The sequence below is a fragment of the Ylistrum balloti genome, unplaced genomic scaffold (genome assembly GCF_031769215.1).
Source record: "Ylistrum balloti isolate Yb309-2 unplaced genomic scaffold, AGI_CSIRO_Ybal_v1 Utg369990, whole genome shotgun sequence".
Lineage (NCBI taxonomy): Eukaryota > Metazoa > Mollusca > Bivalvia > Pectinida > Pectinidae > Ylistrum > Ylistrum balloti.
The window spans coordinates 723,360-741,418 of NW_026782073.1; the positions used below are offsets into that span (position 1 = coordinate 723,360).

The following is an 18,059-nucleotide window of genomic DNA, read 5'->3' on the forward strand; positions in this document are numbered from 1 at the left end:
GACCATCCTTATATTATAGGAGTGATGAGTTGCCCTACACTATACAGTACAGTTACTGTCTCCTACATACTGCTCAATGACTCACCAACTCTTACATACTGTACAATAACTGACTCTTTCATACTGTACAATGGCTCACCAATTCTTACATACTGTACACTTACTAACTCCTACATACTGTACAATGACTCACCAATTCTTACATACTGTACACTTACTAACTCCTACATACTGTTCAATGAATCACCAATTTCTACATACAGTACAGTTACTGGCTCCTAAATACTGTACAGTGACTCACCAATTTTAACATACAGTACAGTTACTGACTCCTACATACTACTCAATGACTCACCAACTCCTACATACAGTACAGTTACTGACTTCTACATACTGTACAATGGCTCACCAATTCTTACATACTGTACACTTACTAACTCCTACATACTTTTCAATGACTCACCAATTTCTACGTACAATACAGTTACTGGCTCCTAAATACTGTACAGTGACTCACTAATTTTAACATACAGTACAGTTACTGATTCCTACATACTGCTCAATGACTCACCAACTCCTACATACAGTACAGTTACTGACTCCTACATACTGTACAATGGCTCACCAATTCTTACATACAGTACAGTTACTGACTCCTACATACTGTTCAATGACTCACCAACTCCTACATACAGTACAGTTACTGACTTCTACATACTGTATAATGGCTCACCAATTCTTACATACAGTACAGTTACTGATTCCTACATGCTGTTCAATGACTCACCAACTCCTACATACAGTACAGTTACTGACTCCTACATACTGTACAATGACTCACCAACTCCTATATATAGTACTGTTACTGACTCCTACATACTGTACAATGACTCACCAACTCCTATGTATAGTACCGTTACTGACTCTTTCATACTGTACAATGACTCACCAACTCCTGTTTATTATATAATGTTATAGACAGTGTGTAGGAGTTAGTGAGTTTCTATACAGTATGTAGGAGTTGGTGAGTTACTATACAGTATGTAGGAGTTGGTGAGTTTCTATACAGTGTGTAGGAGTTGGTGAGTTACTTTACAGTGTGTAGGAGTTGGTGAGTTACTATACAGTGTGTAGGAGTTGGTGAGTTTCTATACAGTATGTATAGTGTGTAGTTGGTGAGTTTTTCTATACAGTGTGTGTAGTTACTTTACAGTGGAGTTACAGTATGTAGGAGTTGGTGAGTTACTTTACAGTGTGTAGGAGTTGGTGAGTTACTTTACAGTATGTAGGAGTTGATGAGTTACTATACAGTGTGTAGGAGTTGGTGAGTTGCTCTTCAGTATGTAGGAGTTAGTTAGTACTGTTCAATGATTCACCAAGTCCTGCACACTGTACAGTTACTGATTCCTTCCTACTGTTTGCTGACTCAGCAATTCAAACTCACTATAAGGTAAATGTGCATGATGTTAAATAAAAGTATCAGGAGTGACTGTCAGCCAGGCAGTATGGAATCAACAGCCATCTCTCTAATCCAATCATTGTTGAGGCCTCTGTTTGTACCTGTGGACAACCAATTTGCTCTCTTCTGTGCTGGTAAACATGATTAATTTTCATTGTGTAGACAATGATGTGTAGTATCAGGATCACCGTTTCTAAAGGCATTGTCAACAGCCAGCAATCACTACACAGTCAGGCATTATTGATATTCATTAAATTCATCAGGATCATGGAAATTATACCCAAGACAAATCTATGGACCTTCCCTGGTGTACTGTAATCTGGACAAGGCCCTTGGCTGCTGCTGGCCTTCAGGGAGGCAGCTGTCTTTGATGATATCAGCAATGTTACTATCTGTAGAATTAGTAGGAAATCGGTTGTGATATTAATGTAGTTAAATGAGAGGTAGTGTACATGAAATTGGTGGGAGCAGGAATCTGAATTTCTGTTTGATTTAATTTATTTATACACTAGATATGACACAGGTATTAAACAGTACTTTATTTTTGACTTACCAGATGAGTTTTTGATTTTAAGCTGCTACCATCAGATGGTGACTTTTCAAATCACCCTATGTCTGTGGTGCCTGGTCTGTTGCCTAGCTGTCAGTTGTTCTTCCTGAAACTATTTGTTATTGCTTTTTCTTGATAAGTACTTGGTGTACCAGGTATTTGTTCTATATGTTTTATATAGAGATTACTTTTGAAGCCTGGTTTTGCCCATTTGAATTTGGGACTGATCAGAAATCAAAATGGTGGTTAAACAGCCATATTGGATTTTGACTATGAATGTTTGTTATCGCTATTTCTTTAGAAGTACCTGATAGATATAAGATTATTTCACATAGAGGTCCCTCTTGGTCACTAGAAACTGATGTTCTTTTAATTTTTCAACTGATCAGAGAAACAAAATGGCTGTCTTGCTATTAATGTCTATAGCTTGTTATCAATGTTTTTTCCCAACAAATTACTGGCTGGAGTGTCCTTAAAATTAATCTGTTTGTTTTGCTCAGCTATGTCATGAAGGATTTTTCTTGAAAATTTTGTATGTAGGTTTCACTTAATTTATTGGTGTTGTTTTGTAAATAATTCACAAGTTAATGCAATATCAAAATGGATTACCGATTAGTGGAAAGAAAAGACGGAAAAAGATACAAGGAACCAATTAAGATCCATACTCTTTATATTGTACTGTATGAAGATTTTCTGATAATGAGTTAAAAAATCTTGAATCTATCTGGACTCTCTCCACAATAACAATGGTTGCCAGTATGTACAGCCACTTGTTATATCCTTATAAGGTACTAAATTTCAATATTTGAAATGAAAGTATTGTGGATATGAGGTTATATGATAACATTTTCTATGTTCTAGAAACATATTACAGTTGTGAGTCTAATTCAATTACTTGTACAGTGGTACTTCAGGTTTTTAAAGCATTATTGATTTGTGTAGAATGATTGTCTTTCGTGTCATTATCAGCCCTAGAGTGTTGAAATTAATTTTCCTTCGTTAAGAATGTGTTTCACCTTTTGAGATCATCCGACATTGATGACAGCAGCACAGAGCACCTGCCTAAGAATTTCTAGGTTACACACCCTTATAGAAGGTTTCCTATAGTGTGAAAGGTACATCTACGCTAAAATTATCTTTCAATGTTTCTTTTTTCGTGGTCATGGTTACTGTTTAAAAATGGAAAATTGTTAGAAGAATGAAAATGTTTCTTGTGACAGTTGTGTTGTTGTGTGAATGGTAAACGATTAAATGTCATTGTAGTTTGATCCTACACATAACACCCTCTACCCCCCTGGTATATAGGTTGTACCTTAGTCAGTTTGTAATAGCATGTGTGATTGGCCAATACTATGATATAAGGAATGAACAAAGAGGCTTTTATCAATGTCAAAAATGATTAAATTACAAGGATGAACTGTAACGATTTTTATGTTATTGATCCACAACACAATAAAAACTGTGTACACTCGGCATTAGGGATTTCGTATTTAGAGTACAATCTGATTTTGTGTTCTGAATCATTAACTTAAAAAAATAATCAAAGTTAATGTTTAAATAAACCCTTGAGTAATCAGAGAAGAGAGGACCTTACATCATCAGGTCTCATCTCAGTCCGTTTATCAACATTTAGAAATCAAACTATGACAGAAATCACAAAATCTTTCTACTTCATTGCTTCCAAAATTCTAGTTTGCCTTTCTGGATTTTTGTTTCATTTGCTTTCAATTAGAATGAATCATGTGGCAGCACTGGTTTTATAAAAATTGACCTCTTTGCAATGAAATGACATCTAAATGAAGCACTTGTGTTTAGTAGATTTGAAGATCTCTAAGGAGTCCTAAGAGCATTGATTAAATGATAACTGACTACTATTCCACACAGTTCACGTTGTCAAGGTTTAATTTAAATAATGAAAAAAAAATACGATGATATTTATATCTGTCATCCGACTACTGTGTGATTCATTGAATGCAATCATGTCATTTATATCACTACAAGTTATTATATGATGTTGCAATGAAGAATAATAGGATCTCACATCGGTCCTTTCCATGGACTGGGATATCTCATCCCAGCTGTACGAGTTTGATTGTCAAGTCTTAAATTATTGAGATTCACAAATTTTGTCACATTCTTTTTATTGAGGTTTTCAGAACTGCTAACTAAAAGGAAAGTTCCTAGTTAAATAACACATATTGTTTGACATAGGAACTCATGTCGAATCCTATCTCAGTAATAAAGTTCAGATTTATAGGATGTACATAAATAATAAATGTTTGTGATTTTGAAGATATTTCTGTTTTTCTGCTGCTGTAAAGTAAATGTGTTGACAGAAAAATATGGTACTATAGCTTATTTCTGTTCTTTTCTATTCCCGGGAGTTTGCCTTCTCAAAGCACATATACAAATGACAAGTGTGGAGTTGTCACAACACAGACTGTTATAAAATGCCTGATGACTGTGGGTCATACATCTTCAGGTCATTGATCTATCCTATCCTCTAAAGAGGCAGGTCTATCCACAATCTACTACTTGTGCCCCTGACAGGAGCTAGCCACCTGCTTATGAAAATTGACACCTTGAAAATTGTGGGGTGTCCATTTAATTTTGCCTTGTCTCGTTGAGCAGTGAACATCGGTGAGCAAAGGATGGCAAGGTAACAGTTTCCTCACACACGAACATTGATTCAGGCAATTTTCTTTCTTTGCCTCCCTCACTCTTAGCATTGGCAGCTTCCATAGCACTCGGTTTTATTGATCAGGACCAGGAGCATCATGCATAGAGCAGTGCTGGCCCTATGTATTACCATTACAGACCAAGAGATCGTACTAGGTCCTCCGTTCTGGTACACGCATGCTTGCTTTTACATTAATGTGTAGTGCCCATCCAGGAGTGAAAGGGGAACATACGGTCAAGCATTGGAATATTTTGTGATTTTTTGCTACCCAACTCCATCACAGAGAAATGATTGGTCTATCAGTGTAGCCATTAAGGGATGGCATTCCATCAAAGGACAAATTCCAAACACGTATTGGAGAACAAATACGAGCCTTGCTGTCAGACCGGGGACTGCCAGAGATGTGATATGGTGGTTTGATGAGGATATATTTGACACTTTCTCCTTATAAGGTATAGGTCTAAAGGATCAAGCTGATGTCTAGGAATTAAGTGATGGGCTGCTACAATTGAGCTTGTGTTACAGCTTAAGCCTTGTCACCAGCACCGATGTGTTAATTAATAACCTCTAAAGGTGTAGGCTCTAATTAACAGGAAATGGTTTGGAGTACTGTTTCTTTTTCATTTTAAGCACAAGTATTCAACATCTAAATACACAGCATGCAAGTTAGTGACAATATCAAAAAGGAAAATTTGTCATTTTTATAAAGTGATGAGTAACACAAGAAAGTAAATTTGTTGTGATTTTAAAGTGATGACAGAACTTCGAAGACGCCGTCCCCCTCGTCACAAGACAGGAGGGTCTCGGAATGGCTATGCAAAAGGTCTTGGTTCCTCTCAGTCTGGGAAGGACAGTTTTGCTGTGATGGGGATACCCCTTCAACAATTAATCATCAATGGGCTTGGAATTTTGGTGTGCCTTTACATTGGCTACAAACATGCTCTCTACATGCGAACAATACATGAGAACCACATGTGGTTCACAAACATCAAGGTAATTACAGTTGTCATGACAACAGAATTTATATTCTTTCATTGACGGTGATTAAATTGATGTTGTTTACTGCTATTTCTTTGGTATATATTTAAATACCTATGATATTGTCCATGTTTGTTCAATTTAAAACAGTTAAGTAGATAAGGAAAGGTCTGATAATTATAGTTTCCTTATAATCATAGAATTCATGAACAACAGTTTATTAAGAATTTTAAAATATTGCTTGTACATAATTAAAATTGGAAAAATGAAAAAAAAACCCAAATGTTTTAATTGCCAGGAAATTAAAGTAAATGATTTAGGATGTTAACTGATATCAGAAAAATCTATGTGTTTAGTGGATGAGGATGGTCACTGATATGTTCAGTAAATGTAAGTGTTCAGTAGATCAGAATGTTCATTGATAAAGTAAATCTTTGTATTTAATATTAAAAGATTTTTACAGATGGATATACGTATATATATGTGTTCATTAGAACAGGATGCTCACTGATGTTAATAAATCTGTGTGTTCTGTAGATCAGAATGTTCACTGATTCCAGTAGAACAGGATGCTCACTGATGTTGATAACTCTGTGTGTTCTGTAGATCAGAATGTTCACTGATTCCAGTAGAACAGGATGTTCACTGATGTTAATAAATCTGTGTGTTCTGTAGATCAGAATGTTCAGTGATTCCAGTAGAACAGGATGTACACTGATGTTGATAACTCTGTGTGTTCTGTAGATCAGAATGTTCAGTGATTCCAGTAGAACAGGATGTACACTGATGTTGATAAATCTGTGTGTTCTGTAGATCAGAATGTTCACTGATTCCAGTAGAACAGGATGTTCACTGATGTTGATAAATCTGTGTGTTCTGTAGATCAGAATGTCACTGATGTTGATAAATCTGTGTGTTCTGTAGATCAGAATGTTCAGTAATTCCAGTAGAACAGGATGTTCACTGATGTTGATAAATCTGTGTGTTCTGTAGATCAGAATGTTCACTAATTCCAGTAGGTCAGGATGTTCACTGATGTTGATAAATCTGTGTTCTGTAGATCAGAATGTTCAGTAATTCCTGTAGAACAGGATGTTCACTGATGTTGATAAATTTGTTTGTTCTGTAGAACAGGATGCTCACTGATGTTGATAAATCTGTGTTCTCTAGATCAGAATGTTCAATGAAGCTATGTGTTCAGTGGATCCAGAAATTCACTGATTTCAGAAATAGCATTCAGAAGGTCAAGATATTCACCAATGTCAGTCAATCCATGTGCTCAGTGGATCCTAATGTTCACTGATGTCAGTAGAAATATGTGTTTAGTAGATGAAAATGTTCACTGATGTCAGTAGAAATATGTGTTTAGTGGATGAAAATGTTCACTGATGTCAGTAGAAATATGTGCTCAGTGGATCCTAATGTTCACTGATGTCAGTAGAAATATGTGTTTAGTGGATTGTAATTATCACTGATGTCAGTGAATCTGTCTTCAGTGAATCATAGAGTTCACTGATGTCAAAAAACTATGCGTTCAATGGATAATAATGTTCGCTGATGTCAGTAAATTGATGACTTCATTTCCAGTAAACCTATTCATTTATGTGTTCAGTATACTGTATATGTACTTATTTTGCTCCGCCATATTTCAGTGCAATATCAATTTTGAACAAATAGATGTAGTGATGAATTCATGCAGTCACAATAATCACAACAATGACAGCAAACAGAAATTAAATTAGTGCAATCATTTTCTAGACCATCTTTTGTGTGGAAAGTATCAAAATCAGATTACTAATAATATAGTTTACAATATTAGCTATTGTATAAGCCTGCAGCGGTTAACAGTAAATACTGTTTCTGAATCAGCCTTTCTGTAGACGTCATATTCCTTGTGGAATTTTAAATGTGACCATGTTAACACCATGTACAAGGTGTAACTATACCAAATGATTGAGACCAGCATGTTGAGAAATTGAAAACGCAATTAAATTAAGCATTTTAGTACTTACATATACTGCTGAGAAATACATGTAATGAGAACAAGCAGCACCTTTTATGGCTGTCTAGAGGAATTGATAGATGGTTCTTCATTTCTTATTCATTATTTAACACACAAACTTAGTATTGTCAGCAACATCTTAACCAGATATTTACAAAGATACTGTTTTGAGTCATGATTTTTCTTGCTAAACTAAAGAAAGGCTTTGACTTTTGGTATTTCCTAGGAAGTGTATAAAGCATGTGTTTTTCTGGTGTTTATTTGATAATGAGATTCAAGGATCCATGGGGGAGGAATGTTGATTATCTCTAGTTTCACTGAACATTAAGTCAAGGTTTCTTGTCGTCATACAGATTGAACTTGTTTGCTGATCAGGCTACAATATCTTTAAATGTGTTACATCCATTTTTATAAATATGCACACGAGATAACTATAGGCAAGCTATAGTGTTCCCCATCACCTCTTGTTTGCTAATGCAATGTATGCTGATAAAGAATGCTTTGTTGTATTCATTGAAATCGAACTTCTTACCATCAAGCTAGGAAAGTGTTTAGTGAAGTGTAAATGGCTGCATTTTGATATCATGGACAAGATTATGAATAGTTGGCTTATTGTTAGTGCTTTCAAGCCAGACGTCAGAAAAGCAAAAAAATATGGCCTAAATATTTTGATTCTAGCTATGCTGATGTAGATCGTTTGGAATGCTATGGTAGATGAAACATGCTCTGTCCTTTCTTAGAGTTTAAGGGCAAAGAAACTACATAAACAGTATATATTAGTTTAGGTTTGATGATGGTATGCATGCAACAGCATGTGTCTTTCAAAGGCTTGAATTTCCCTAATGAGACATAGAAATAGCTGACAACCATGGTAGTCTATGGTGTGTTACCTGACTCCAGTTCTCTGCCTTTGGACAGTGATATAATTGCCAGTTCTGGAGCTGCTGTATATAAACCGTCTCACATGTCTCCTTTGGGATTATTGGTTTTGCTCATCTCTCTACATCTCCATAAAGCAAATCTCTGTCAATGACAGCTAAAGGTCAATTGTGGTCACTCAGATGCTTGGCTGTTAATGCTTGAATGTTGATCTGTGTGACTGTTGTAACTTACCTGGCTTTATCAAGGATAAATATTGTGAGATATCATATATAACGAAAGGTAAAGAAATCTTCTATGCAACATCAAGTGAATTCACATACTTATGCAGGGATAAGCCCATGCCCAGTAATAAGCCCACCCATTTCTGTTTAGTAGAGTTAAATTCAAATTCTTTTCCATAGTCCTGAAATAAGAACACCAACCCCCCTGTGCTTATTGCATGGTATCAAAAATAGATTAATGGTTTTAACGAGATAATATGAGAAATAGACACAGAGTTCAAATTTTAATGGAAATAGGAGAATTTTCCGGATTATAACTTAATAAATTGTCTTCCATTGTCTGTTGTATTGACGAACTTTGGTCAACATAACAGTCACCACATTGTAAGAAAGGGTGCAGCTTATATTTTCAATGTGGCTATTTTGTAGATCAAATGAAAACTATTGATAAAAAATGGCTCGGCAGCTTACATAATAGTGTGTTTTATAACCTGGAAAATACAGTATTGTTTTCTTTCTGTCTAGCCATACCTTTATAAAACATTGATAACCTAAATGAAGCTTTGGGCACTTGTAATCATACATAATGACAATAATACACGGAGGAAGCAAGCAGATAGTGTCAGACTACGTAATTTTTTCCCTTTGGTCTACTCTGAATTTTTACCAGTTTCTGCAAAGGTATTTGAAAATTGCATGATTGTAATGACTGAACTGAATTCTTATGAAATCACAGGTGCTTCCTATTTTTTCTTCTGTTTCGTTTTTTTTAGAAGACTACTTCCTATATGTAGTTATGTAGAATTGATGGATTGGTAGAGTCTGTATATTTGAGATTGAAATTATTTCCTCTGTTTGATTGTTTGATATCATTCAGACAATTATGTTTATTTTATAGATACACACTACAATCGAAGACTTGACTAAAATAATTTTGCACTTGCTAAACCATCTTTATAGAACATGATGAAAATGGTGACTTTTTTTTATTTGACAGGAAGTGGAGAGGGAGATATCCTTTCGGACGGAGTCTGGATTATACTACTCCTACTACAAACAGTTGGTTCATGCCTCTTCAATAACCCGAGGTAAGGATAGGTTCCTAATCCTTTTCCAAATTACAAGACAAAGAATGGTCGCTGCCCTTCTCTATATTTCAAGGCAAGAATAGATCCTGTAGCATCCTTCACATTTTTAAGCTAGGGCTATATTCTTATCTTTCCCAAAAAATTAAGGGAAGGATGTGTCCCTTTCCTGATTCTTACTTCATAGCAAGGCTATATGATTGATATATGTCTTTTTCATATGTCAAGACATGGATTGATGCCTTTGCATTTTCCATATCCAAAGGGAGGGAACTTGGATTTTAAGACAAGGGTGGGTCCCCTACTAAGGGACCAAAATGAGGAGATACCAGTAAAGACTTGAACGTACTTTTCCAAACATGCTGAGTCAGGAATTTTGAAAAATATTTGGGTTGAAATATCCCTAGATGATGGGACTCATTGTATGAATTTGCTGTTTTGAGTTTCTTATGCCTTGGGTCAAAGACTGGAGTCCAAATGGAAATTTTGAACTCTTCTCCTTCTGTACAGATAAAGGGATCATACTAGATAATAATAGTCTGGAACTTTGTGTAAAAGGGATTCATGGTTGTGAAGAGCCTGAAGCAGGTGGATGCAGTGTGGCAGAGCCTAATAAGCTAATGGAGTGATCATTGTTAGTCATAACAATCAAGCAGGAAATCAAATGTATATTAAAGAACATGGTTGTCTCCCTTGAGATTTGCAAGCTAATTGGTTTATGGTGAAGATAGGTTGTCTACTTCCCTAAGATTTTGTCATTTTGAGATCGACGTTATGATTGTCATGGTGATACTATTTACAGCTATGTTGTAACCTGGGCAATAGATTGACATACAGGTGGTTGTTGGCTTTATTAGATTTTTGCTGCAGTTTATTGTGTCCTCTAGTCACACTGAATTTGTTAATGTAGCATTTCCCAGTTTACTGATGCTCTGAAGATATCATACCAGTCTATAACATTATCTCAGATGTCAGTGTTCTCATATAGAGATTTATTAAAGCTTTTTACTGAAGACCAAATCTCCTGAGGTAATACTCAACACTATATGTGTTACTTAATTACTGGTAATGTAGTTGTATTGCATTCTGTTTACTTCCTCACTTGTGTCTTTGGCATGGTGCTATGGGAAATGACTTGTAACTATGACATGAATCAATGGGAAATGACTTGTAACTATGACAAGAGTCAATGGGAAATGACTTGTAACTATGGCATGAGTCAATGGGAAAAGACTTGTAACTATGGCATGAGTCAATGGGAAATGACTTGTAACTATGGCATGAGTCAATGGGAAATGATTTGTTACTATGGCATGGTTTTTGTTGGAAGTGACTTATAAGTATGACTTGGGTCTATGGGAGGTGACTTGTAACCATAACATATTTTATGAAAGGTAAGTTATAAGTATGGCTTGGCTCCATGGGAAGTGACTAGTAAGTATAGCATGAGTTTATTGGAGATGGTAAGTGATATGTTGCTGTTCCAACCAATATTGAAATTTGACCCTTTGAAAGTTATTTCTTGTGAATGACCAAGGGGCCAATAGTTGTACTGTTTTACTGATAGCACCTTTAAATCAGGAATGTTAATGTTGTCTGTCTATATTAGTATATGCTTAGTGTTTACCCTATTTCAAGGTCATAGGAGTCAACGATGTTTAAATCTTTCCCTAAGGTTTGATTAACCAAAATACTTTGTACATTTTGCAAATAGTATGCAGAGATGACAATACAATGAAGTTTGTCTAAATGGATGAATTTGACCTTAGCCCAAGATCACAGGGATCAGATTATTAAAACAAATTCTGTGATTCTTTCTTTGTCTTAGGAATTACCATGCTTACAGTTTTATCTGAGAGTATGTTGGAATAAAGGACTATAAATAGCTTTTGATGCACTTGAATGTCAACCCACTTTTCATCTGTTAAAGGTCACAGCTGTTATAATACTTCAAAATTCTTTTTAAATAACAAACCTGCAAAGCTAGATTTCTTTAGTCACTAGCTTGCTGGAATGATTGGATGTTAAACTTACTATCAAATTAATTACCTTGACAAACTTTGAAGGTCATATATGGAGGTGCATTCTACCAGACCAATATCATGATTTCATGTAGTTAAATCTAGGAACTAAGTATCCATCATTGCAAACAAAGTGGCATTGTATCTTTAACAAATATCTATAATATGTCACAAATAGGTAGTGTAAGTAAATGGTGATTTAAAGAGTTAAATGGGCATTTTTCTTTTTAAAGCTCACAGTAGTAACACTGAATTGATAGAGGACTATTGGGACTCTTGTTGGTGGATCATGAAAGTGTCAACTATAGTATGTTCTACACAAATTGGCTTCACAAATAGAGAAATGACTTACAGCTACAACAGGTGGCACAAGGTCTGATCCATTAGCACTTTCCAGACCCCTGAATGACTTGCTGTCTACATCAACAAATGTTACATCCCTTGGCTACCCAAATCATGATGGCTTATCTTGTTTACCTGTCATCTCATTTATTTTCTACATTTAGACTAAGCTCATTAATACTTATTTACACCATGCAGACTGAACAAAAGGGGTATAATTAAATGTTCTATCACTGCATTCATCCATGCTTGTGTCCGTGTGTGTCTATGCTTCTGTAGCAAAAAGCTTGAGTATAAGATATCTCAAGGGCACCTTGTCAGAATTTGTTTATAATTTCTTAATATGTATTACATTTTTAGACTCATTCATTTGAAACCTTCCCAATATGTAGAACTCAATTCTAAGTTATGCAGTGATTCCATATTGGTAGTAACTTTAAGAGAAATGTATGTATTAGGTATAAACAAGTGCCACTGCAGTTTCCTAGACAGTTCCGAGTGAAGATATAAATCACAAATTACCACAAGCCAACAACATGTCCTAAGGGAAACCAATACTAGCATGTTTTCCTTGACAGTCAAGAACTCTCTTAAATCTCTTGATATGAGTTTGATGTATTGGGCCAAACCCATTGTATACCTAATTGGTGTTGAATATGAAATACAGAATTTCGTAATTACTGAGATCTCAACTTTCATCAAAATGACAAAAATTAATCAACAATATTGATGAGATTGAGATGAAGCTGCAATGAGGTGCCAAGCCTAATGTTGTAATATATTTTATCTAAGGTTGTCATGGTAATATTTGAACCCAGAGCTCGGAATTCTCCCGGGACTGCTTGACAAATGGCTGTTCTGATGCTGGAAGAAATGGCAGATATTCATCACATTGTTAGTTTATCATCTCTGTGATGTCATCCTGTCGTGTTGACTGAACAGCGGTTTAATGTAGTTTGTCCTTTTATTTGCTTTGTTTTAAATACATTCTACTAATGATAGTCTTGTGAAATAGATATATATTAAGTAACTCCAATATGACCGACCATATTTGTGACACAAGGGTAGATGTATGTCCTTAATCGTTTGACTTAAAACATGTGATAATCTAGTACATTGATGCGTGGCTTTGTTTTTTGCATACATTATGTTTAATCACCTGGAGATCACTTATGGTGAAGGTCATGGAATTGCAGCTGTCAAACAGTTGTTGATGCAACCAAAATTGTTATCGTCTACCACAGGATGACAAAAACATTTGGGACTAGCTTTAGATTTAAAAGATGAAAAGTCAAAGCACAAAAATAAATTTAATCAGAAGCCTTCCTCCAGAGATCTAGATTTAGTGGTCTCCAGGTAAAAAAGGAGAATATGTAGGTTGTGTATAACCCTTTATAGACACAGCAAATGTCACAGCTTCTATATAAAGAAGTCATCACACAACGTTTGAGTCAAGTTTTATGTGTTATGTAAAGAGGAGTTTTATTATCCAAATTGAAAATAAACTTGAAAAAGAAATTTAATTTCAATATGTATGTTTTATGAATATCCTGGTGATGTTTATTTATCTGACGGAAATCATAAATCATAAATTAATGTCATTGTGACTCGTAGAATGCACTCAAATTGGGAAACAGTAAAATTTCCAATGGCTTTGTATACTGATACTTCATGTTCAGTTTATAAAACAGATTACAAGCACAACTTAAAATGATTGAAATTATTAGATGACACGAGTAAAGTCTCCTGGTGACCTATTGTGATTCTCTTTGTCTGGCATTGTTGTCTGTAAACTTTTTACACTGAACCGATTTCATTTTGAAATTTAGCAACATTTTCCATGGCAAAAGCTGAACTAAAATTTTACATTATATGGTTCCTACCCCCAGGACCCAAAGGGCATGGCCAAAATGGTGACAAATTGTTGAAATTTTAAAAAATCTTCTTCTCAATACCCTAATATGGTAGGATCTTAAGGTGTTTTAACAAAATTATAAATTTCATTACCCCAGAGTCTCAAATTTCCCCTTGGGGAGGGGGTAAATTTTACAGTTGTTTATATAGAAAATTACATTTATGTGCATGATTTGTTTATTTTTTTTATTAAAAATAGTTTAAACATAGTTAAATTAGTTAACCTTGATAGTAAAGGATGGTGGTTTGATGACATGCATACATTGACCATGGCTGGCTCTCAGTGGCTGATAGATGGGGCAAAAAAGGGCCAATTTGACTGAAATTTTAAAAAATCTTCTTCTCAATACCCGACCATGGTAGAATCTAACTCTCTCCATGGATGGGTCTAGAGGGGCTTTACAAAAGTTATACACTTTATGACCCAAGGATCTCACATCTTTCCTTGGGAAGGGGGTAAAGTTTACAGTTGTTTATTAGGTTGCCATTATTTCAGGAAAAAATGTTGAGTTACAACTTCAGTAACACTCTCCTTTCCAAGTACAAATAACACTTTCTCTTCTGTATAATACTCATTCATTTCAATTGTGTTCTTTTATGGGTTCACTCAGATGACCGTTTATGCCCCTTTGTCTTTTGTATTGAAAAAGGAAATAGAATTTATTATGATATGTTTTCTTCATTAAATTTTATTATACATCCTCATATGATGTTTGAGTAAGAATTGGAACATATTGCTTTAGAAATATTTGATTTCTATGATCGAATGATATGTAGATTATGTTATATGACATTTGAGTTACACAAAATAAAACCATACTGTTATATAGGCCTGCAACATTGATTCAAACATTGTGACATAAGCATAAAATAGGAATGAATGTCTGCTTAGGTAAGGAGGGGCTGTGCACATTGCTAATGATATTCCCCACTTAGTTAAAGGAGGGACTGTGCACACTGCTGATTAAATCCCCCACTTAGGTAAGAGGGATTCTGCCTGCTGCTTATCATATCCCCACTTAGGTAAAAGGGGGCTGTACAGTCTGGTAATTATATCCCCCACTTAGGTAAGAGGGATTCTGCCTTCTGCTAATTATATCCTCACTTAGGTAAGGGGGATTCTGCCTGCTGCTAATCATATCCCAACTTAGGTAAGAGGGGGCTGTACAGTCTGTTTATTAAATCCCTCACTTAGGTAAGGGGGATTCTGCCTGCTGCTAATAATATCCCCACTTAGGTAAGAGGGGGCTGTACAGTCTGTTAATTAAATCCCTCACTTAGGTAAGAGGGATTCTGCCTTCTGCTAATAATATCCCCACTTAGGTAGGAGGTGGCTGTACAGACTGCTAATTATATACCCTACTTAGGTAAGGGGGAACTGTGCAGACTGCTAATTATATACCCTACTTAGGTAAGGGGGAACTGTGCAGACTGCTAATTATATACCCTACTTAGGTAAGGGGGAACTGTGCAGACTGCTAATTATATACCCTACTTAGGTAAGGGGGAACTGTGCAGACTGCTAATTATATACCCTACTTAGGTAAGGGGGAACTGTGCAGACTGCTAATTATATACCCTACTTAGGTAAGGGGGAACTGTGCAGACTGCTAATTATATACCCTACTTAGGTAAGGGGGAACTGTGCAGACTGCTAATTATATACCCTACTTAGGTAAGGGGGAACTGTGCAGACTGCTAATTATATACCCTACTTAGGTAAGGGGGAACTGTGCAGACTGCTAATTATATACCCTACTTAGGTAAGGGGGAACTGTGCAGACTGCTAATTATATACCCTACTTAGGTAAGGGGGAACTGTGCAGACTGCTAATTATATACCCTACTTAGGTAAGGGGGAACTGTGCAGACTGCTAATTATATACCCTACTTAGGTAAGGGGGAACTGTGCAGACTGCTAATTATATACCCTACTTAGGTAAGGGGGAACTGTGCAGACTGCTAATTATATACCCTACTTAGGTAAGGGGGAACTGTGCAGACTGCTAATTATATACCCTACTTAGGTAAGGGGGAACTGTGCAGACTGCTAATTATATACCCTACTTAGGTAAGGGGGAACTGTGCAGACTGCTAATTATATACCCTACTTAGGTAAGGGGGAACTGTGCAGACTGCTAATTATATCCTCAGTTAGGTTAGGGGGAACTGTGCATACTGTTAATTTTATATCCCCCATAGGTAAGGGGGAACTGTGCAGACTGCTAATAATATCCCCCACTACGGTAAGGGGGAACTGTGCAGACTGCTATTATATACCCCCTTGCTAAGGTAAGAAGGGAGGTGACATGTATGTTGCAAATTATACCTTTCACTTAGGTAAGGGGAAACTGCATACTGCTAATTTTATATCCCCCATAGGTAAGGGGGAACTGTGCAGACTGCTAATAATATCCCCCACTACGGTAAGGGGGGACCAGGCAGACTGCTATTTATACCCCCTTGCTAAGGTAAGAAGGGAGGTGACATGTATGTTGCAAATTATACCTTTCACTTTGGTAAAGGAGAAGTAGTAATCTTTTTGTTCATCTGTGGGTTCATGCATCTATGATAACAATGTGTACAAGATATCTCATGAACCCTTGAATGTATTTTGTTTATATTTACACCATAGCCTCATACTACCAAGGTCTGCACCTGGTTAAATGTTGGTGGTCATTGGTCAGGGCCAAAGTGCACTACTTACTACTTTATCCAGAGATAGAGGTATATCTATGTGAGCCCCTGATCACTTTGTTTATTTGTCAAGTTTTCTTGCCAATCTGCGACTTCATCGAGACATGAAACATAAATCAAGAAATCAACGTTTTTTATTTGGAATTTTATGTAATTACGTAAAATGTCTATCAAGATTTACTAACAAGTTGACTTAAAGACAGACTGTTTCATTGTACATTATAGAAGATTGTTAATGAGTGCCAATTCATTGTAAATTCCACTTTACATGAATGTATGATTTTTTATATCACATAGTAAGAATTTCCAAAAACTTTTCATTTATTATAGTTTTTTTTTATTGTTATAGGCCTATATGAGATAACGCATGACAACATGACAGAACATCCAAGTACTATCAATGTCCTGGAACGTATGAATATCTACCAAGAAGTCATCCTCAGCATCCTCTACAGGGTTCTCCCCATCAAGGTAAGTCCTTAGCACCCTCTACAGGGTCCTCCCCATCAAGGTAAGCCCTCAGAATCCTCTACAGGGTTCTCCCCATCAAAGTAAGCCCTTAGCATCATCTACAGGGTTCTCCCCATCAAGGTAAGCCCTCGAATCCTCTACAGGGTTCTCCCCATCAAGGTAAGCCCTCAGCATCCTCTACAGGGTTCTCCCCATCAAGGTAAGCCCTCAGAATCCTCTACAGGGTTCTCCCCATCAAGGTAAATCCTTAGCACCCTCTACAGGGTCCTCCCCATCAAGGTAAGTCCTCAGAATCCTCTACAGGGTCCTCCCTATCAAGGTAAATCCTTAGCACCCTCTACAGGATCCTCCTCATCAAGGTAAGCCCTTAGCACCCTTTACATGGTCCTCCCTATCAAGTCCTCAACATCTTGAGTAATCATATCAATTTCAAGAACTATTTAGTTGATAAAAAAGCCATTTAATATTGAAGTGATATTACTCAAAAAACCTTACTTCTGAAGAGAATATATGATTTTATGCTGAAGTTGTCAAGTACTGTTTACTTTCTTTCCTGTAAATCTTGTTAAAGTTGTCTCCCTTTCTTATTTACAGAATTACATCCAGCCAATCTACTTCTACATCAACAGTGTGTTTGCTCTTCATGCCATGCTCATTTGGGCTTTGTTTGCCACAGCTTATATGCTCAGCGGTTCATGGCTTGCCGGCATTCTCACTTCCTGCTTCTACATCTTTAACAGGTAAGCAGTTTTTTTAG

The 18,059-nt window shown here is 36.2% G+C and overlaps 1 protein-coding gene across 1 annotated transcript in view; it reads left to right on the forward strand.

Moving 5' to 3' along the window:
- Positions 1-18,059, forward strand: part of LOC132547958 (probable C-mannosyltransferase DPY19L3) — a 45,991-nt gene that overhangs the window by 4,001 nt on the left and 23,931 nt on the right. Inside the window, exons 2-4 of the mRNA XM_060211775.1 lie at positions 9,770-9,860; positions 17,181-17,302; positions 17,897-18,042. Of these exons, the coding sequence (XP_060067758.1) occupies positions 9,770-9,860; positions 17,181-17,302; positions 17,897-18,042 (359 nt within the window). The remainder of the gene's footprint in view (positions 1-9,769; positions 9,861-17,180; positions 17,303-17,896; positions 18,043-18,059) is intronic.